The 24,172-nt window shown below is 41.6% G+C and overlaps 1 protein-coding gene across 7 annotated transcripts in view; it reads left to right on the top strand.

Moving 5' to 3' along the window:
• Window positions 1-24,172, top strand: part of GRIK4 (glutamate ionotropic receptor kainate type subunit 4) — a 925,106-nt gene that overhangs the window by 779,967 nt on the left and 120,967 nt on the right. For all 7 annotated transcript variants that reach the window (XM_073602576.1, XM_073602574.1, XM_073602569.1 and 4 more), the window contains 2 exons: window positions 8,126-8,278; window positions 11,454-11,558. In XM_073602576.1, the coding sequence (XP_073458677.1) occupies window positions 8,126-8,278; window positions 11,454-11,558 (258 nt within the window). The remainder of the gene's footprint in view (window positions 1-8,125; window positions 8,279-11,453; window positions 11,559-24,172) is intronic.

Consider the following 24,172-nt stretch of genomic DNA (forward strand, 5'->3'; position numbering starts at 1 on the left):
CCAGGAACTTCTGGAATGGGCAGAACAGAGAGTTCCATCTTATCTCAGCGGTACACAAAAAAAGAGCTTACAATATTGAAGCAGACTATCTCAGCCGGCAGACTATCCACCAGGGGTAGTGGGAATTGAACCCCGAAGTATTCACCCTGGTGTGTCGCCTCTTCGGGAGACCAGAGATAGATCTCTTTGCCCACAGAGGAAACAGAAAGGTGAAGAGGTTCTTCTCACTTTCAAGGGAACACGGGTCGGAGGGGTTGGATGCTTTGGCCCAGGTTTGGGATTTTCATCTGGCATACGCCTTTCCCCCTTGGTCCTCACTTCCAGGATTTTACAAAAGTTGAGCCTTTCAGCGGGGAAGCTGATTTTAATCGCTCCTTGGTGGTCCAAGAGCACCTGGTTTCCGACACTAGGAAACTGGTCAGTGTCTCCGCCTCAGCGCCTCCCGGAGAGGCAGGATCTTCTCTCTCTCAGGGCCCGGTCTGTCACCCGAACCCCAGTTTCTTTAAGCTGATGACTTGGTTCTTGAGAGGGAGAACCTGCGCAAGAGGGGGTGTTCTGAGAAGGTAATTGACACCCTCCTTTCAAGTAGAAAGCCGGTTACCCGGTGTATTTATGCTAAGGTGTGGGGAGTCTTCTCCCACTGGCAAAAGGGACTTCCCAGGAAGAGATCCCCGCAATCTTGGATTTCCTCTAGGATGGCAAAGATCAGGGACTAGCAGCCAAGACCTTTAGGGTTCAAGTAGCAGCCCTGTCCAGTTTTTTGGACAAAAGACTTTCTCTTGATCCTCTGATTAAAAGGTTTTTGACGGCAAGAGAAAGAATGTCCCCAGTGTTAATGAGCAAATTTCCACCTTGGGACCTACCATTAGTTTTAGAGGCCCTAACTAGGGCACCTTTTGAACCGTTGGTTTATACCCCTCTTAAAGTGGATGTAAACCCGAAATTTTTTTTTTTATGTCATAATGTAGAGATTTCCTATCATTTAAGCCCAGTCTTGCTACAAAGAGTTAATTCAGCTCTGAGCAATCCTCTTTTATTGTTCAGTGAGATAAAACTTGACAAACAGAGAAAAACTTTGTCAAATCCTCCCCCTTGCTGTGAGTGACAGGTGATTTACATATCTCGTGCACTAGCCTAAGACATGCATTATTTTTTAATTCCCACCCCCACTCCTTTCTTCAGCAGCTTTGCAAGGATTGGCTGTTCCACACCTCAGCATGATTTGGCATGCTGAAGTCATGTGGTTACTTTCCTGTCTTTTCACTGGATGTTAGCACAAGTTCAGTGTAAGAAATACACAGGAGAAAAAGCGTATTGACAAGGGGAGTGTAGAGGTGGGCGGGGAGTCTACTGACATCACGACTCCACCCACCGAGCTCCAGACAACAGACCCACCAACAGAATCTGCAGTTTTTCGGGTCTCATAACAGATAGAGGGGAGACATTTGACAGGTAAAGATACATGCAGGTGGCATGTATATCCTTATAGATAACCCCTATAGCAGTAGTTTAGAAAGGATGACATTGGGTTTACATCCACTTTAAGTTACTCACCCTCAAGACAGCTTTCCTACTGGTCTTTACGTCGGCCACAAGGATAAGTGACGTCTAGGCTCTGTCAATTAAGGAGCCCTTTTTTCTGTTGTTTGAGGACAGGGTTGTTCTTAGGCAAGATCCCCTGTACCTTCCGAAGGTAGCCTCTAAGTTTCACAGGAGATTGTTCTTCCGTCTTTTTGTTCTAATCCTCAGAATGAGAATGAAAGTTCTTTTCGCTGTTTAGACGTCAGACATTGTCTGTTGATTTATTTGGATAGGGTGAAGGAGTTCAGGAAATCCAGTCAGCTTTTAGTTATTTTTTTTGGACAGAAATAGGGTCAGCAAGCTTCCAAGGCAGTCATAGCGAGATGGATCAGGCAGACCATTACTATAGCCTATGAGAAATCAGGTAGGACGGCTTCCCCAAACCTCAGGGCACATTCTACTCCGGTCTCTGGTGACCTCTTGGGCAGAAAGAGTCGGAGCATCGGTAGAGCAGATATGCAGAGCAGCTACATGGTCAAGCCAGAGCACCGTCCTGAGGCACTACAGGGTGGAGTTTTCGCCTCAGGATCTGACCTTTTGGTAGAAAAGTTCTACAGGCTGTTGTCCCTCCCTAAGGTAGGCCTGGGCTACTTGCTCTTCTCTCAGGGTGCCGTCCTGGAAGACGACTTGAGAAAATAACCTGTTACACTTACCATTAATGGTATTTCTGAGAAGTCTTCCAGGAGGGGCAGGCCTACTTCCCACCCGTTCTATTGGTGTGGTTGAACTAGTATATGAATTGAGGTGTTTTTTTTTTTTTCACTCTCGTACACTGGTGTGGGTCAATACTTTTTCACAACTGAGTCATCTCTCAGGGTGCTGTCCTGGAAGACTTCCCAGAAATACCATTACCGGTAAGTGTTATTTTCATGCAAGGAGCCGTTCTTGGTCTCACATCATAAGGCGATGTTGCGTCCTCATTCATTTTTTGCCTAGAATGGTGTCTAGTTTTCACTTGAATCAAGACAATGGGGTTTATTTACTAAAGGCAAATCCACTTTGCACTACAAGTGCACTGCAAGCGCACTTGGAAGTGCAGTCGCTGTAGATCCGAGGGGGACATGCAAGGAAAATAAACAGTATTTTTGCTTGTACATGATTGGATGATAAAATCAGCAGAGCTTCCCCTCATTTCAGATCTTCCCCTCAGATCAACAGCGACTGCACTTCCAAGCGCACTTGCAGTGCACTTGTAGTGCAAAGTGGATTTGCCTTTAGTAAATAACCCCCAATGTCTTGCCTTCTTTTCTGATCCTCAGTTGGCAGGAGTTATATCACTGCATACTCTGGAGTTAGTTTTGGTGGTCAGAATTACTTGATTTGTCGGTACAGGTCAGGAATCCTGTTTTTTGCTATCAGTAGAGCCCAGGATGAGCAGGAGGCATCCAAGTTAACTATTTTCATTGGATTTGCAAGTTAATTATTCAAGCCTATGGCTTGAAAGGGCAAGGTCCCCCACCCCTTTTTTGGTAAAAGCGCTTGCTGCCAGGTGTGTGGGGGCATCTTGGGTCATCCACCATCAGGAGTCAGTGGCTCAGGATTTTAAGGCCATTACATGGTATTTTGTTCATACATTCACAGAATTTTACCAGATGGATATCAAAGCCACGGAGGATATTGCTTTGGCCACAGTATGTTTTGGGGGGTAGAAGTCCTTCTCAGGTGGCAGTTTCTATAATTGTCTCCCTCCCCTCAAGTGCATTACTTTAGGGCATCCCATATAGTCATTATTATGGTTGCTCTGTGTCCTGTGATTTACAATAAAGAAAATTAGGATTTTTTTCATCATACTTACCTGTAAAATCCTTTTCTTGGAGTACATCACTGGACACAGAGGCTCCTCCCATCTTTTTTGGGATATTCATTGCTTTGCTACAAAACTGAGGTTCTTCATGTGTTGGAGGGGTTGTATAGGGGGGGACTTCCTGTTTTGACTATCTGCCAGTGTCCATCCACCAGTAAGTGGTGTATAACCCATATAGTCATTATTATGGTTGCTCTGTGTCCCGTGATGTACTCCAAGAAAAGGTTTTTACAGGTAAGTATGACGAAAAATCCTATTATTCATGTGTTACCCCCACGGTAGTTGTAGAAAAGTTTGGTAGTTCTGAAAACATATAGTAATATTTCAAAGCTATAAGAGTAAGGACAATATGTTCTTCGGTCCTTGCTTAAAGTAACATCAAAAAGCAATTTATTGTTTCACACAAAAAATACAGAAAAAAAGAGTAAGTCTGTAAAAACTCAAACACTTATGTAGAGTGGATTATTACTAACATGAGTGACGGGGTAGTGCTTCTCCCTGCCTTGTGAAATTACCAGGTAATACATCATCATTTGATATTTTTTATTTAAATCCATTTAAAATCTTTAGAGCTATCAGAAGTATATCTGGTCTTTTTTACTGTGGGCCTTTACATTATAACTTAACATATATGTATTTATATTAGAACAAATTCATTTCCTCTTTTGCCTTCTGGGGTCTCTGATCGATCTAACAATAGAACACTAGAATAGTGAGTAGCTTTTCTACTTTAGCATATGTATAGTTTGAGACTGATTTATTAAAAGGAGTTAAAGTGGTAATAAACACCAAAAAAAACATTTATTATATTGCAGCTTACTATTTCTTAGATGTGATAGCCGCTTTCATTTTCTTTTTTATACTTTCTTTCTTCCACTTTTAGCTGGTGATCTAGCCAGTAAGTCTGTTGTTTTTTAAAAGAACAAGCTCTCCAGTAGAATGCATCAGTTACAGAGATCAGTCAAACCATATAATACTAGCAGGTGTGCTTACAATGAACAGCATTGTTTTATTTATGTAAAACCTTTATCCCAAAAGAAAAAGAAAACTATTTGCTGTAACTGATTATAAAGTATAAGCTGAAGTTTGGCTTCAGTTTGTTAATGTATTTAATTCTGCTAGTCCAATTAACATTCCCCCTCCCCCAGACTGAAAATGCTGCTGTGCAAATATGCCCCTGTGCTCAGTGCTGGGACAAGATCATCCAGTGCCCAGGGCAAAGATGTCAAATTGCACCCTGCCTTCATTATGTGCAGGCTTACGAGGAGGAGGGAGACCACAGGCCACACCTCCTCCTGGATCTCCCCTCCTCTCCTTGCCGCTTCCAGCGCTGGGCTGACAGAAGTATGGTTGCCGTTGTCACTACTCCTGTCAGCCATATAGTAGATAGAATTTGCGGCGCCCCCCATCCCTACAATACATGCTGCTCCCAGGGAAGATTCCCCTTCTGCCCACCCCTGCCTGTGCTCATTCATCTAGAGTGGAGGCACTCTAATACAGGAGTTGTGTTACTGGCCAGATCACCAGGTGAAAACAGAGGGAAGGAAAAAAAAAAGAAAACTAATGCAACCACTACATCTAATGATTGGTAAGTTGCAATATATTACATTTTTGTTTTGGGTTAAATACCACTTTAAAAATGTTCACACAATAAATGATGTGAATATTCACTTCAATTATCCAATAATGTGCAGGTGAAATAAGTAACCCAGGGATTTTCTTTTTTAAAATAATTGGATAATTGTAGTGAATCTTCACAAAATTTATTGTGTGAACATTATCAACGTTTAGTAAATCGGAACCCTTTTTAGAGTACACACTCCTCTTCATTTGCTGCATAATAAAACACAACAGCTAGGCATATACTGTAGTTATGTATTTATGAGGCTTATTATGAGTTAAATAATATAACAAGAAGAAAGGGTGTGTAATTCAACCTTTGTTACAAATATATTGAGATTTAGGGATTACAGCAAGGGTTTTATTTAAACAGTTTCACATTTCACTGAATTTATTGGTGTTATTAGCATTGCTCAGTAGGAGGGAGGGGGAAATTATGGATTTATAAAATTCACTGAACAATTTTATTTGTTGCCTGGACTGCTATATTAATAACATTTTGCAGATACAAAAACATTGCTTATCTTGCTTACATGACACGAAAAATGAAGGCTAAAACATCCCCAGTCTTCTTTATGTCTGTTTACGTGGCAAGTTAAAGGGGTTGTAAACCCCCGTGTTTTTTCACCTTAATGCATTCTATGCATTAAGGTGAAAAAACACCTGGCAGTCACTGGCTCCCCAGCCCCCCCTCCCGTTTTACTTACCTGAGCCCCTTCATCTCTTCGGCAGGGACACGCTCTGCCCCTCTCTCCACATTGTCCCGGCTCTTGATTGGATAGATTGATAGCAGCACAACCATTGGCTCCCACTGCTGTCAATCAAATCCAATTAGGCGGGCGCCGGGGTGGGGGCCGAGTCTGGCATTCTTGTCTGTGGACGCAAATACTGGACTCGAGAGCATGCATGCAAGGTAACCCCCTCGGGAGAGAGCTTCTCATAGGGGGTCATCTGATGCAGGGAGGAGCCGCGAGAGCTGCCGAGGGACCCCAGAAGAGGATGTTCGGGGCCACTCTGTGCAAAACGAGCTGTTTGTTATTTAAAAAAAAAAAAAAAAAAGATCCCTTTACAATCACTTTAAGCACATATTTTAATTAATTTAAAAGTACAGTCTAGTAGGGGAAGGATTTCCCACCCACATACATTGAAGGCTTCTTCTAGTCTCTCAAAAAAGGAAAAGCTATTTTTACATTATATTAAAACATGTTTTATCTGTCATCAATATGATTCAAACTTAATGTTTTAGAACACAGGCTTCAGAAACAACACTTCAAATGAGCATGTGAGATAATGTTTGGATTTCTGTCTGCAGCTTATTACAAATAACTCAGTTAAGGTTGAGTGATCTTTCTGATGTTAGCACAACTGCAGCTTTTGCTAGATAGTTTAAGCAATTCACTGTCAGCTTGTTGTTTGGATTATACAATTTACACTTCACATGATTGAATATGGCACATGTTAGCATCACCAGCTTAGATTAATTTTTACAAAAAAAGTACCTCTTTTAGTATGAATAGAAAATTACTTTTACCCAGCTTAGGCAATCTACATCATGTGGTCTCTGGCAACCAATCAACAGTGAGATGAGAATTTCATATGGCTGCCTAGATACAGTAATTACCATCTATGCATGCAAACAAATTTGTTTTAAATAACATATATTAAGCGTATAAATGATCACACGTGTAGCTATAAACATTTTTTCAAAAATATTGTATTCCTTTTAAATGTTCACTTTTAACCTGCTCATTCAGGGCAAGGTGACAGTGTTTTAGTAAAGCCCCACCCTTCCCCCAAACAACCTAAAAGCACTTCCACACAGCTCCAGGAGGATTACATGTGGGCGTTACCTGGGACAGCCTGTAGGCTCCTCCAGAATGACATCACCCATCAAGGCATTCTCATATCTGCAGAACTCCTCCCAAGAGCAAGCGTACAGCTTGCATCAAGATTTAAGACTCTTGAGATGTGTACTGAGGAAGTACTTATGATGTTGTCAGAAAGCTTTGTACAGAACCCTGCTGGCCCCTCCCAGCAGCTGTGACCTGCCTGCATTGCGTAGATAAACACAGAGACCAAGGGATGATGTCACTGGGTTTAAAATAAGGTATGTACTGTAATTAAAAACAGATTTTATTAAAAGTAATTGACATGTTGCTGAGAGGGGCCAGGGAAGGAAAAATATATAAGCAGATTAAACTTCAGTTTTAAAATTGAGGACATTTATATTTTCTTAAGGTTGTCTATCGCATACATGCAGATCAATAACTTTCCAAAATGTATGCGAATATGATGTGATAAATAGTTTCAACTGAGTCACAGTATCTATTTCCTGCTGGTTAGTGGCAGTGGGTTTACATAATAATTAAAAGGGAATTTCATTATAGGTAAGAACTTTATTGGTCCACACTCACTAGTCATATAACCTAGAAAACCCCAACCCAGCTGTTCACTTACCTCAGCAATACAGTTATTGACTCCTTCATAGTTTACCTCTTCCAGGTCAAAATCTTGCTGACCATTTCTGAGTGTTAAGCCCTCATAAACTTTTATAGAATTTGAGCCTGACAAAAGGCAAAAGTATGGCCACATTCAAGCCTACAAGTGCTAACTGTGCAGATATGACCATTGCTGATGTGGGGGTTCGACCTTGGAAGTTGTAAACAGTGGAAGAGACAGTGGCTGACATGCTGAGGTATGTAAACAGTTTAATAGGTGTTCCTAGGTTACTTTATTTTGGGGAGAGGATGGAGTAAGAGGGTTTTTACTAAATGTGGACTTGTCCTGGTTCTTTTCAAATTTCCAAAGTCCACAGCTCTAATAGAACCTCTCAGGATACGAACATAGGAGCTGCCAATCCTAACTTGTTTTTAGTGGGTACATTTTATCCTCTTCCTTGGCTCTTTACTGCATTGGCAAGAGCAATGACTTTTCTGCCTGTATATTGTTTCTGGTCCATGATTTAATAGGAGATGAAGTAAAACAAGGAAGAGGACTATGGAGCTTTTAGCTTTAAAAAAAACAAGTTAACAGTAGCTGCTCCCAGATTTTGGATATGATAGAAAAAGTGTTTATTCGTTTTCAATTATATTGTTACATAAATAAATCACTTTTTTATAGCTTTCTGCTGCTTTGCTCTTTGATGCTGTTTATGGTGTTGTGAGTGCGGTGCAGGAGTTAAACCGAAGTCAGGAAATTGGCGTTAAACCACTGTCATGTGGGTCTGCACAAATATGGCAACATGGTACTAGCCTTATGAACTACCTGAGAATGGTGAGTAGGGATGAGAGATTTTTATTCCTTAACTATATTCTATTATAAGTTAAAAGAAAGGAGCAATATATGGGGAAAAGGCAGAGTAGCTAATTGACAAGGCTTAATATTTTCATATAATTAAAAATCTTCTTTTATACAGATGGAGGGGAGACAGGAAAGTGCCACTAATTGTAGTATTTTATAACGTGTTTAATCTCCCCCATAATGGGCTACTCACAAGATAAATTATGTAAACAAGCTCATCTGTACAGCAGTTGTGCTGAGTGCTGTGTCCGTCATCCGAGGGGAGCGCAGCAGTGACGGGTGTAAAAATCAGGAGCCGGAGGAGGAGGTCTGCTGGGGATACCAGTACCCGGTGGAGCATGGCTCTGTAGGGTAGCTCTAGTAAAACGCCGCAGCGGGAGGAAATCCTGTTGCTATCACAAGTCAGAGGGGGAAGTCTGATGGAAAGTCCAGTGTCCAGATGGAATGCAGAGTGGATCACAGTGTGGCGAGAGAGGCTAAGCGGTGCTGAAGTCACAGATCCCATGGTTCAGTGCGACGCGTTTCAGAACATGCGCACTCCTTTGTCAAGCCTTGAAGAGGCTTGACAAAGAGACAGAGAAAGGGACTGAGGACACAGATTCCCCAGTCCCTTTCTCTGCAGCCTCAGCTGCATTGAAGATGAATGGACATGAGACAGAGGCTCCTCCATTCATAAACTGAAACATCATACAGTTTACGATGCTCAGTTACGAATGAACAGAGTCGGCTATCACTCAGAAAAGGAAGGACAGATCCAGGATGGGGAGAACCAGAGGAGGACATGGACCGGAGGAGCAAGGAGGACACGGAGAGAGACTGGAGGAGAACCGGAGGAGAACAGAAAGGGGGACCAGTGGAGCACGGAGGAGGACACGGAGGTGGACACTGAGGACAGTCCGGGGTGATCAGTGCGGTGGTGGGGGGAGTTACAAGCACCGATCTCCCTGTCTAGATTTCAATAAAGCAGCTGAAGGCCTCGGGGGGAGAGAAGAAGAAGTGTCTGTCAGCTGCTTTATTGAAATCTATACATGGAGATCAGTGCTTGTAACTCCCCCCACTGCCGCACCTATCATCCCTGACTACCCAGGTATCGGGTCAAGCATCGGAGCATTTGCACAAGTACAAGTACTCGGTATTGGCACTGATACCAATACTAGTATCGGTGTCGGTGCAACCCTAATGCGAAATCAACTGACACCTAAGGTGAATTCTCAGACTTTTTATGCTTTTTGTATTCACCTAACTGTATACCTGCCCAGTCTGAGGAGAACCACTCTTCCTGTGATTGTCAGCATCATAAATTGGGTGCTGGTAGTCAAGGTTACAATGTATATGACATAGTTATAAAAAGTAATAATTATTTTTTTATACTACAGTGTTAATTTTGACGTAAAATTTTAATTTAGTTTTAGTCATAGTCTTTTGACTAAAATACCATTTTAGTTTTAATCGTATTTTAGTCATCTGAATTGTATTTTAGTTGACTAAAATCTCCAGTACATTTTAATCAACTAAAATCCAATGAGTTTAGTAAAATTGTAATGCATTATTAAACATTTCTCTAGAATTTCCAAACTCATTATATACTCCTGGAGTAAACACCTAATAGACAAAAGTAAAAGAGAGAGGGCACCGGCCCTAGTGTGACTCTGTTTAATACAAAAGATATAGACAAATGAATGTAGTACACTCGCATCCATAGAGGCTGTGGTTGCTCTCCTTAGTCCAGAAATCCAAGCTGGATGTGAAGCGAACTAACAGTCTGTCTGAATAGTCCACGAGCAGCCGCCAACAAACTGCACAAGAGGCGCCCGCAAAATCCAAGCTGGATGTGAAGCGAACTAACAGTCTATCTGAATAGTCCACGAGCAGCCGCCAACAAACTGCACAAGAGCCGCCCGCTCTCAGCGAGGATCCTGGAAAGCAGAGAGACTCCACACAAGGACATGTGCACGTGATCTTCAGAAGCCAGCTGATAAATGACGCTATGACTATGCGTTTTAGAGGGGGTGATCTCCTTCTTCAGGTTTACCATGTAGTCTCATAGGAGCATTTAAATAGTGTTAGTCATAAGGTTGTTACCCATTATGTACCATTCAATAGAAAATCGCTTTTCTCAGCGATTGTCTATTGAATGGTACATAATGGGTAACAACCTTATGACTAACACTATTTAAATGCTCCTATGAGACTACATGGTAGACCTGAAGGAGGTCACGCCCTCTGAAACACGTAGTCATAGCAGCCATCAGGCGTCATTTATCAGCTGGCTCCTGAGGATCACCTGCACGTGTCCTTGTGTGGAGTATCTCTGCTTTCAGGATCCTTGCTGAGAGCGGGCGGCTCTCGTGCAGTTTGTTGGCGGCTGCTCAAGGACTATTCAGACTGTTAGTTCGCTTCACATCCAGCTTGGATATCTGGGCTCAGGAGAGCAACCACAGCCTCTATGGATACGCTTGTTTTTATCAACACAATGTGAGTATACTACATTCATTTGTCTATATCTTTGTTTAATAAACAGTGTCACACTAGGGCCGGTGCGCTCTCTCTTTTACTCTTGTCTTTTCAGCTGTCAGTATTCCCACTGGTTGATGGAGCAGCACGGCTAAAACTATGGTACACCCTACTGATTTAACTCCTTAACCTAATAGCATGAGAGTGAGGGACTGCACAGGGCAGAGAACTAGTCTGGGGAGGCTGTCATTTTACACAGTGATAAGCACTGCTACCTTGCTGGGAGGGGAAACATTGACCACGTGGTTTGCAGGGCATTGTTCCAGAACTCCCAGGCAGCAGGCAGACAGAGGGAGCCTACTTCTCTACAGCTTGTCAGGGGGCTGGGGCTTAGACGGAGCTCCAAGGAAAGCAGAAGTTCGGATGGGTAAACATCCTTCCCTCACATTTTCGTTCCGTGTTCGTACGTTGACAAAAATTGTAATTGATTTTCGTTTACTTTTTGTCACCGAAAACATACAGCTGACAAATTGTAACAAAAATATTTTTGTCTACGAAAATAACACTGTTATACTATTTATTACATATACTATAATGTGTGGAATTTTTAATACATGTTGTTGGTTAATGCAGCTCATAAACTGAAGAAGTTGAGTTCCTTGTGGCTTTCTGTGATTGGCTTTCTCTTGCACAGGTAGAGTTGGAAGGTCTTACCGGACATGTGGAATTCAATAGCAAAGGTCAAAGGTCAAACTACGATCTCAAGATTCTGCAATATACCAGGATAGGATTTCAGGAGGTACCATAAATTATCATATTATTGTTTGTGCTCATTTAACTGTGAACTACTTTTACATTTCAGACATGCAGATCCAGATGTAAATGTTGAGACTGCATTGTATGATAACCATACATTTATACATATACATTTATATGAATTTGTTGCATGGCTTCATTAAAAATCCTCACTTCTTTATATCTGGCCATGGATCATTCTGGTTGATTAGTTATCCATGCAAAATGCTTAAGAGAAAAGAACTCCCCTTTCTTTAGCTTGCAAGCTCGCAGGGCCTTCCTAATTTTCCTTTACTGAATTGTATTGTAACTGTACAGTCTTCTTTTATTTTGTAAAACAGTCAGCACTATATAAATCCTGTATAATATTATTATGCGCAGGTAAAATGTAAATTTGGATCCTTTGCAGAAAAATGTATAGATATCCTTTCTTTAGTTAAACATGGCATAGGTAGCACTTTTTAATCGTTAGAGATGTCAGAGGTAATGAACTTTTTTGTGGAATTACTTCTCAGTATGGTTGACTTAACTTAAGACTCATGCTGTTTTACACTAATGAGACACATTAGCCAAAACTCACAGTAAGAAACTTAGAAACGTGTCACCTTGTGCATTTCATAAATTACTATGGGAATCTTAGTTGGCAGCACTGAAAGCTGAGTTTCTCATATGTACTTTGCTGATGCTGGATGTAATGCTTGAACTTAAAAGCACCCCCTTAGGCTCTGTCAGAGGGTTAAAATTAGTATAATTTTTTTTTTTTATTAAACCTGTCATCCATTCAAAATATTTTCAACTAAAAATGCTGCATAATGGAGAGTAGCTTTACACCTCTCAGACTGCTGTCAGTTTTCCAGCTAGACCTCCACTTTGGGCCTAAGTCCTAACTCTTGATACTAAACTCTGTCTCTGGCCTCCTGTCTAGTGAAAGCACACTTACTGGTCAACAAAGCACTCCCATTGGTCAGTAGGCTGATAGGTGTGTGAGGCTTGGGAACAGAGAAGTCAAGATTTCACAAGCAAACTGAAAGCAATCTCAGACAGCACACCAAGCATGCTTTTCTGGACAGCTGGTATACAGCAATGGCATCTACCATGTGGTGCCTGCTCATTGACAAAACAGCTAGTTTTACCAAATTAGAATGTATAGCAGATTCACTTTAATATTAAAAGTGGTTGTAAAGGTAAAGGCATTCTCTGCATTAAGGTAAAAAATGTTTTAGGTGCAGCTCTCCCTGCAGAGACCCAGCCCTCCCCATATAATAACCTGAGCTTGTCATCATCAGTCTTAATTCTCTAATTCTCAAAGAGACCTGGATGGATGGAAACCTCCACCATGATGGGACCACCCGGCGTAATCCATGAATGTGATAACCAATGGATGCACAACGGCTTTGCTACCCTCTTGGGTGCAGGAACACCAAACTGAAAATTTTAAAAAATAAAAGGTGCACCGACCTAATGCATTACCATAAAGAGTTTTAATGAATAATGTAAAAATAATCCATTATACTCACAAGGCGAAAATATTCATAAGCATAGAATACAATCCACAATGGACACATGTCAAGTAGATACAGCTGACGCGTTTTGAGGGACGGCCCTTCTTACTCAGAGCTAGCCTACACTCATGTGTTCCAACCTTATATATACACAAGTAGTGAACACCCTCTATTAGCCTGCCCCCAATAACAGGGTAGGCGACAAAGATGCAACTCCACACCCAAATAAAGAACAATGGAAGGATAGGGATCATCCTGGAGCACATTGTATTTTTTTCTTTAAAAAAAAAAAAAATTATAATAGATAATGATATATTGATGATGATGATGATGATTATATGTCTTAGAAATATGTAAAAATAAAGCATAAATTAAAACTGAGGCTCATGGTTCTCAACCTGCCAGTCCTGGCCAGGAAGCACCATTCCAATCAAATAGCTGCTGGTGAAAGCAGAGTGCGCCCGCTGATGGAACGCCCGCTGAGTGGGAAGCTGGAAGTCCTCCCACTAGTGGAATGCATACCTGTCAATGACAGCTCCCAGGACCGCCAGAGTAGGAGACGTGCCAAACGCTCATACAACGTTGAGAGCAGTTGTCATTGTGTAAACCCGAACAACAGACACAGCGCCAACCAGACACAAGGCATACAGGCAAACTCCAATCAATGACACAAAGGTACCCTGGCATGAAAAATGACACAATGCAGAAAAAAAAAAAAAAAAAAACAATGTAGAAAAATTTAAAATTTACAAATTAGAATTAATGCCATGCACTTCCTAGGTAGCTACCAGATCAACAGGTTGTTTAGATGAACAGTGGCAGTAAGAAAAGGCAGAAGATAAGGCATAACACTCCATGTCAATGTCAGTGTCCAGAATCGACCCCCATAAGGCCCAAAACCCTAAATCACAGGCAAACCCCTATACTAAAAATTAATGAAAATAATTAATAAATCAATAAAAGAAACAGCAATAAAAGATAATGAAATATAACATATGTTGGCCAGACATGCACATTGCCTTAGGTAGTCTTTATGCTAGGGATTAATTCTACTAACTACCCACATATTGATTGACTGTATGACTATGTATGTATATATTGCATGGTAGTAATATCTAACGCCATATACTAATAATAGTATTAATAAAAAGGCTAGAAAAGGGCTAGGTACGCTAGTCAAAATCAACCTCCTAATGTGCACTGTGCCTCAAAAGGTATACTACAAACCTCTAGAACTAACTAAAATCTAAAAATATAAATATAGGAAAACCCCCAAAATGGCACAAGATGACTCACAAAAGGGGAGCTAAAAAAACTCTCACCATATGGGCAAAAACAGCCACCTCATGAGACCGCAATAATCAGACTACTGAGTGGACCTCCAGGTCTTCATTGAGGCCAGAGGGAGAAAGACTCCCCAATCGTTTCTAGAAAATAAGTCCTGGACTTAAAATATATCTAAAGCCAAAATTAATTTTTTTATTTTTTTTTTTCATTTTGGAAGAAGGATAAACCCCTACTGTCAGTTTTTATTTTCTGTGTATCGTTAAAGAGATTTCACTTTGCTAACAGTCTTGTAGACTCAACAGGTAATAGGAGGATAGCTTTCTAATGTGACAAAAATCCCCTCTTAGATGGTTGTCATGGGAAAAAGTGTCCCCATCCGAAGACCGTTGTTCTTGTGGCAATTCAGAAATTTGGACTCACCACTTTCATTTCCGTGACATTGGTGGTTAGGACAATTAGAGAGAGTGTATCTCCATATAGGGAACACAGAAAGCAATAAAACCCTCACATTGGTTACAACTCCTCACTAATCTATCTACATGTAAAAAATAAAATGCCTTTCTACTTCAATGTAACATTTGTTCTAAGAAATAAGGACCAAAAGTTCATTAGTACTAACAGGTTGGATAATACGGAGACCATACATGCATTTTGTACGTGCTGTGTGATTCCAATAAGCAGTGTACAAAAAATTCTTCCTGTCTTGAATCTAAGACTAAAGCAATTTTCAATTATCTGGTCTCGACCACCAGGGACATGTGAATGGTGTGTACATAGTGTTCCCCGGATTGTTCAGTCAGACCATCAGTGCATTCCATGAACCAGTTTCTTGAAACTGGCCAAAAATACAGGGAAGCGATCATGAGGGATCTCTTATGGTTGCTAACAATTTTTATAGTAAGTCAGAGTTGCATAACTATATAAGGACCTTTTTATGTAAAGATCTGTTTTCAGTTTAAAATCTCAGGGATAACTTTTTAATGTTTATGGCACCAACTTTGAGAATCCTGTAGAATATTGTAATATCTTCAAATAGTAGCACATTGTTTTTCTTATTAATTTTCAGCTGGATCCAGCAGGTAAGGTGGCCACCTGACAATGCACCAGGTACACATGCATTATGTTAATTTTATTATTTGTTTGTTTAGTTTGCTTGTTTGCAACAATTATACAAAACTTTTTTGTTACAAATGTTATTAAAATAGCAGATAACTTACCCTAGTTATTACACTTATCACAAAGGGGAAGTACTTGTTTTTTATGTATTGGTAACAAGCTTCTGGAACATTGTAAAAAAAGGCTGAATTAAAAAAAAAATGGCATAGTACTACGTTCAAGCTTATTTCCAAAGCTGGGTCCAAGATGTGAATTCAAGATTACTTTAAACTGAAGGTAATAATTCACACCAACAACTAAGCATATTTAAATACAAATCTGAACAAGCACTAAAATATATAAGTCCAAGATCAAAGTCTGCAGGGTCTTATGAACTCTCACCAGATCAAATGAAGCCTGATGAATGAATCAATCAAGTGTTTCTTCTCCTTCTTTCATCACCTTCCACTATATAGTGTAGTATGCTTCAATAGCTTCACAATAATCAACAAAATATTGTTGTGCTCACATTATGTAATTGTATTAGTGCCAACAATCACCCAGTACTCTTAGTGCTATTCACTCCCCTTTGTCCCATCTACTCTTACCAAATGCGAACATTTCAGCTGACGTATCACAATTTCTTCATCAGTACTCCTCCCATGAAACTTCACAATCAATGTTGAAGATACCCAAAAAGCTAAAATCTAAAATTGCTTGTAACAATAACATTCCACAAATCACAATACTCACATTTTAAGTAAAAACTCTTTAGTGCATAAAGAAACCATTGACATCTCATGTGTTTAACGTCCATGCATCCCTACGTGAATTAGTGCACATTACAGGACCATATACTCACTGTTGTAAAGGCTGTATAAAGCACGCTTAGTATATTACCATAGATCCACTGATCTCTTGTCTTCAATATTCCTCAAGAGTATAGTAAGTAATGCCATGCAAAATAAATTAAAAAACAGGTCTTCGTGCAGCATAGCCTCCAAAACCTTTATTGTATCAATATACTTACATGCAGGAAAAAACATATAAAGCCTAAAATCAAGATGGCTGACAGGGTGTTTCTGGTTACAGGTCACATCTGACGTCGCTTCCTAAATAGTTTTGTCTAATTTACTTTTTAAGGGATGTAAAGTCAGGCACGAAGTACTCTTTTATAGTCTCTATTTCTGCCCTTATTTTTGTGTATATCTACCATCTTGGTTATGTATGAGCATGTTTTTTTCTCCAAAGACCAATCTTTTCTTTACTAAATCTTTGAAAGAGGTCATCTTAAACCAGGCACATAAAACATATAGTTAACACATCTTTAATAACAAAATCCCCCTAAAACATCCAAAATACATTTAAAAAATCTAATAAAATACAACTTTTTAGTAACCTATTACTTTGATCTTTGATATCCCAGATAGCAAGAATAACTTGTCACACACTTGTGGCAGTATTAAATTGTAAGTCTTGTGAACTTGCTGCCCATCTTCCCTGGCAAGTTGTACACTTGCAGAGCACTTGAAGCACAAGTTCTAGTTGACACTTTTCCAATTTGTAGCAAATGGGTGTGGCAAGTCTCTAGCAAGAGCAAAGTTGCAGTGGTAAGTCTAAAGCAAGAGCCCCGCAAGTCTATAGCACGAGCCATGCAAGTCTATAGCCAGAGTTATGCAAGTCTCCATTTTTGGCAAGAAAAAAAAAGCGCTTGGGGTGATTAGGGTGTGCCCAGGCACACCTGGCACACCCCCTGCGCATGCCTATGATCACCAGTTAATTAGCAAGAAAAAAAAAGCAAGCAGCGCAAATCTATAACCCCACAATCTGGTGATGGTGAACCCACTGCTATTAACCTAATCCCTTACTGTACACATGTGAAATACATTCAATCCAACAATCCATATATAACGATAAAACCTGTGTCATTGCATAAAATTCATCTATCATGCAAAAATTTTTTGTTTCTATAAAACAAACAATTAAAGTGCAAATGCTGTTAAAAAAAGTACAAAAGAAAAAACTGTGTGCCGACACAGTGAACAAAAAGTTCTTAGTGCAAGAAAATATTATTCATTAGTAAAGTGCATGCAAAATTCATATGTGTGCAAAATATTTGCAGTCCATTTTGCAATCCCAGGAAAAATCCAAGATTATTATCACTTTCTTGGATTTTTCCTGGGATTGCAAAATGGACTGCAAATATTTTGAACACATATGAATTGTTGATGCATGCACTTTACTAATGAATAATATTTTCTTGCACTAAGCACTTTTTGTTCACTGTGTCGGCAGACAGTTTTTTTTCTTTTGTACTTTTTTTTTAACAGTTGGTTTGTTTCGTAGAAACAAACAATTTTTGTATGATAGATAGAATTATTTTAAAGAATGACACAGAGTTTATCATTATACATGATTGTTGGATTGAATGCATTTCATGTGTACAGTAAGGGATTAGGTTAATAGCAGTGGGTTCACCATCACCAGATTATAGATTTGGCTGCATGCTTCTTCTTTCTTGCTAATCAACTGGTAATCATAGGCATGCGCAGGGGGTGTGCCAGGTGTGCCTGGGCACACCCTAATCACCCCAAGCGCATTAGAATTATTGCTCTGTGTGTAGGCAGGGAGATGGGAAATATCTCCCTCTGACCAGTTCTGCCATTCATGAAGTGCTACCGTGCTTATTTCACTACCAGCTCTACCGTAAGAGTATGTGTCTGTATATATAATAATAAAATATTTTTATATTATATATATATATATATATATATATATATATATATATATATATATATATAGGAAGGCCTGTTTACTGGCCTGAAGTTATGGGAGGAGCCCGGAGGGTATTTAACCAGACCACCCAGGATGGTCTGTGTCGGTTCCAGTGTGCGGTAGTGCACAGCACATGGCTGACTCTTCCCAGCTCACCTCATGTTCGGCAGTCTGTGCATTCAATCGCAGGTGCACTCCGGCTTTTCATTCGTGGTCTTCGTCGGCAGTTCCCACTCATGGTCGCAGGTAGTATCCAAACTTTTTGTGTCATGTGCAAAATCTTGCAGTTTATTATGCTTCCTATTCTGCACCCCTTTCGTGAAAAAACCTGCCCCGGAGTTGTTGTCGCTCATGTCCCGACATCATTCGGCACAGACGTAGTACGTTCGTAAAGTTCCTTCTGCCAAATATACGATTCATCCATAGACCCAAGCCTCCAGTCACTATCGGTTGGTCTCAATATCACTCGCAATAGGCTTCACTGGTTATAAAATTCATTGTCCATGGGGTTGCCATCTCATTCATTAGGAGATGAGCATGTATTGTTTGTATGGGTTTCTGTGGCTGATTGGGGTGTGGTTGAGCCCACCTGGTGCCTTCTCTGCACTTGATTAGCCTGGGGGGGATGGGTGGTTGGTAGGTGTTCAGTTTCACAGTAAGGGATGGCATACACTCTACAACCAATTTGTATCAGATACTCCTTACTACCGATTTATATTGGATTAATTTCATACACTTTACAAACTGATTCATATCAGATGCATTGCAGAGGCCGACTCTACCAACTCACTGCGTGTTCTTCAAGATTGGTCGTAGGTTTTAATCGATTGTCCCACACCTGTCGCAGGTAGGACTTTTGGTTACCTGCTACCGAACCGTTACTTTATGTTCCCCTTCGTAAACCGCCTACGGCTTCGTAGGTCTTACTCGGTTATTCGCACACATCTGTACTTACTGCCTTTCTCCGTTCCTCATTCGAGCCCAGTCGCATCCGCGATGTTACGACTCATGACAGCCTTCACTCAGGCCCACTGGTATCTTACCGACTAGGTGGTAAGAACCGTACGAATAAGCACAAGCCACCTTCGGGAACAAGTCACTTACAGCGCGGGGTCTCGAACCTGCGTCCCACATATCACACCCCTACCAAACCCCCACTTCACCTACTGACCCCCTATACCGCCTACGGAAAACACACTTCACCTAATTGACCCCCTACACTTCTTATTGGATACCAAGCACATACCAACAGCCGAAAAAGAAGAAGGGGGAAAAAAAAAAACGAATGTAGTCGCAACATCGGCCCTATGATTCGGATCCTCAGCAAATCACAAGCCCCTTCAACCACTAACACCGGCAGCCGACCCGAGTCCAGTCGCAGCACCGACTCAACGTTTCGGATCCGGCACACAAGCCCCATCGTCACCTTACATCCACAACCGATCCGAATCTAGTCACATAATCAGCGCAAAGATTCGGATCCTCGGCAATTCGAACTCCACCTACCGATCCGAGTCCAGTCGCAGTACCGGCTTAAAGATTCGGTTCCTCGGCAATACAAACATCACCAACCGATCCGAGTCCAGTCGCAACACCGGCTCAATGATTTGGATCCTCAGCATACACAAGCACTCACCAACAGTGTGCTTCTTTCATCCGATCGATCTGAGTCCAGTCGCAAAACCGGCTCAATGATTCGGATCCTCAGCATACACAAGCACTCACCAACAGTGTGCTTCTTTCATCTGAACGATCCGAGTCCAATCACAACACCGGCTCAATGATTTGGATCCTCAGCATACACAAGCACTCACCAACAGTGTGCTTCTTTCATCTGACCGATCCGAGTCCAATCGCAACACCGGCTCAATGATTTGGATCCTCAGCATACACAAGCACTCACCAACAGTGTGTTTCTTTCATCTGACCGATCCGAGTCCAGTCGCAACACCGGCTCAATGATTCGGATCCTTAGCATTACAAACCCCACCATCCAATCCGAGTCCAGTCGTAGCACCGGCTTAACGATTCAGATCCTTCCCAAACCAACTTTCACCAACTGATCCGAGTCCAGTCGCATACCGGCTCAATGATTAAGGATCCTCGGCATTACAAACTCCACCGTCCAATCCGAGTCCAGTCGTAGCACCGGCTCAACGATTCGGATCCTTGCCAACCCAAATTCACCGACCGATCCGAGTCCAGTCGCATACCGGCTCAATGATTCAGAATCCTCGGCATTTCAACTCATCAACCAATCCGAGTCCAGTCGTAGCACCAGCTCAATGATTCAGATCCTTGCCAAATACAACTTTCACCTACCGATCCGAGTCCAGTCATAGCACCGGCTCAATGATTCGGATCCTCTGCAATACAAAGCATCACCAACCGATCCGAGTCCAGTCGTAGCACCAGCTCAACGATTCGGATCCTTGCCAACCCAACTTTCACCGACCGATCCGAGTCCAGTCGCATACCGGCTCAATGATTCAGAATCCTCGGCATTACAAACCCCACCGTCCAATCCGAGTCCAGTCGTAGCACCGGCTCAATGATTCGGATCCTCTGCAATACAAAGCATCACAAACCGATCCGAGTCCAGTCGCAGCACCGGCTCAGCGATTCGGATCCAGCAATCCATACAAGCCCCCTCGTTACCTTACATCCACAACCGATCCGAATCTAGTCGCAGCATCAGTGCAATGATTCGGATCCTCGGCAATACGAACTCCACCAACCGATCCGAATCCAGCCGTAGCACCGGCTCAATGATTCGGATCTTTGGCAGTACAACTCCACAGACCGATCCGAGTCCAAATCGCAGCACCAGCTCAACGATTCATATCCTTGGCAATACAAAACTTCTTCGACCGATCTTTCACAAATAAACCCCACCGGTGCTTACACCTCAGCCTGGTTCGAACTAGTTGCATCGGCGCTTACGAATACAGTGGAACTTAGAATTCAGATCTTCAGCCTTACATGTATTAAAGCATTAACATTCACAGACACGCGTCTCATCATAACTCCTTGCAATCGCTGCAAGACACGCATCTCATCATGACTCCTTGCAATCGCTGCAAGACACGCATCTCATCATAACTCCTTGCATTTGCTGCAAAAAGCACGCATCTCAGCATATACCCATTTTGCAATCTCTGTAAAATATGCATCTCAGTACAAACTCCTTGCAATTGCTACAAATACACGCATCTTAGCATTTACCCGTTTGCAATCACTGCAAAACATGCATCTCAGTATAAACTCCTTGCAATTGCTGCAAATACACGCATCTTAGTGTTTACCCACTTGCAATCGCTGCAAAACAAGCATCTCAGCATTTACCCATTTTTGCAATCACTGCAAAACACGCATCTCAGTATATACTCCTTGCAATCGCTGCAAAAACACGCATCTCAGTATATACTCCTTGCAATCGCTGCAAAACATGCATCTCAGTATATACTCCTTGCAATCGCTGCAAAAACAAGCATCTCAGCATATACCCATTTGCAATCGCTGCAAACATACATCTCAACATATACTCCTTGCAATCGCTGCAAGCACACTCAGTGGTGCTCATACAGCCCACGTCATCTTTTTTAGTAGCACTTAAAAAGCCAGACTCGAGGTGACCCTTATCTCACGCCTCCTAGTGTTTCTCTCCCAGGTACAAGACCCTGACTAAATCCTTAAATTAGAGGTGCCAGCAATAGTGGATCTGCCCAGATGGAATGAATTTCTCATCAACTGGAATGGTATGTCAATGTTTATTCCGTTAGCATCTCCCTCTTCATCTCAGGTAGTCACGGACGCCGCAGCCTCCACAGGTCCTCGCATCAATTTTTTGGCCATCTTTGGTTTGCAGTGCCATGGCCGTCAGAAATCCTCTTGATTCCCAGCTTCAGTTAGTCCTTCTCTTTGTTCGAACGCTACCTCATTATTGCAGTAGCTAATGTCTGGCGCAGTAACTGGGCAGGACAAATACTGTCGTTTGCCACAGACAACCAAGCCACAGCTAGTATTTTATAAATAAAAGCAGGTTCGACTCGCTGGCCATCGTGGCCTTCCTGAGCAGGCTGGTGCAACTATCCCCACAGCACCAAATAATGTTCGCTGCATCTACATCCCAGGCAAATGCAATACTCTGGCCGACGCAATACCCGTTTTAACTTTGCGCCATTCTTTTCGCAGAGATCTGGAACCGACCCGACCATGTTTCTTATCCCACTTGGTCGTAGCTAACCTCAGATTAAAACAAACACCTTCACAATGCTACCTGCCTTATTAATCTATCATTTTCTCACAACGCCCTGAAGGCCTACCGTATTGCCTGGAAAATCTATGACAGGTTCCTAGCCTCAAACTCTGGGGCAGTATCAGGAGATTTCCATCACATCCTGGCCTTCATATCATCTTGCCACACACAGTTGTCATTTTCACACTATACCATTAGACTCTACTTAGCTGGCATCCAGCATTTCATCTCCTTACAAAATCCTACCAAACCATCTTTGGTTGCCACCCATGCGGTCAAGACTATCCTGCGCGGTAGTCACAGACAACTCCAAATCAACAGTAAACGTCTACCTGCGACCAGCGCCATATTCCGAGACATGTCTACCATCCTGTCACATTCCCCTTTGGGTTAATTTCAGCCCGGTCGTTCACACAGCCATCTACTTGACTTTCTGCGGTTTCTTACGCCCCAGTGATTTCAGTCACCGGCCCCAGTAAGATGTTACGTAGACGCCACCCGACACGCCACCAAAGTTACTTCATCTGGCACCTCATGGTGTCCGAAACACAACAGTCTGGTCCCGGTGTAGATATCATACTTCCCAGACTCGCAACACCTGGTGCCCCGTGGCCATTCTAGACCAGTTATTAGCTCATCTGCCCGACATCTCGGAGGGCAGCCATTACTACCGTTCCCTACTAGCCCTCTAAGTAGCAACCAGTGCACTAGACACGTTAGAAATATTTTGCCCAACTTAGGCCTTGACCCCGGCCAATTTTCTGGAAATTCTTTTGCATTAGAGTAGCATCAGCAGCCTCACGAAACTGGGTACCGGACCACGTCCTCAAGAAGATGGGCAGGTGGAAATTCACTTGCTTCGCTCGATACATTCCCAATCCACAAGCAGAAATGTCACGAGCCTTTGGCAAGCTTGCCCTGTAGTATGTCAGTAAACTTAAATAAATCATTACCTCCCTAACCAAGTCTTTTGCGCCCTTCTCTGGCATACCACCCAGCAGATCTGGGTTTACCATACAGCAGGCCAGGGCACACTTCAGGTCTATTTATCTTGTTAGTCTTGTGACGTGTTTATGTGCTTCATATCTGTCAGGCCGGAGGGCTCCGACAATATAAATATATATATATATATATATATATATATATCACACACACACACACACACACACACACACACACACACACGTTTGTTTGATCTTTGGGATGCGCACTCTAATGCAATAGGCTACACACACCTATGCATTTAATCCCTCAATCTTCCATTAATATCTTTGGCACTAGTTTTTCTTGTTGTTTGTCCAAGTGTCCGTTTTTATTGGGTCTATTCACTAATAAATGAAGAGAGGTGAATTGTCAGAAGAATTGCAAAATTTAAGCCGAAGTGTCTGAAGTAGGAAAAGAAAAAAAACAAAGCTCTCATTGAAATATTTTTAGTTCAGCTTTTTTTGGCCTATATTATACCATTTCCCTAAAAAATTTATCTCAGTTCACTGAATAGTGCATTAAGACAAAACTGATTTTTATAAAACATTTATTAAAATATTTGAATAAAATCAACACATTACACTGGATTGTTTTTAACAAAACATAAAAACATTTTATAATATGAAAAAGAACATTCTCAAAAACAATAAAAATGATGCAATAATAAGAGGAAAAAAAAACACAAAACAAAATTTGCAGCAATATGCGATACTATGC

Source organism: Aquarana catesbeiana, linkage group LG10, assembly GCF_042186555.1.
Source record: "Aquarana catesbeiana isolate 2022-GZ linkage group LG10, ASM4218655v1, whole genome shotgun sequence".
Taxonomy (NCBI): domain Eukaryota; kingdom Metazoa; phylum Chordata; class Amphibia; order Anura; family Ranidae; genus Aquarana; species Aquarana catesbeiana.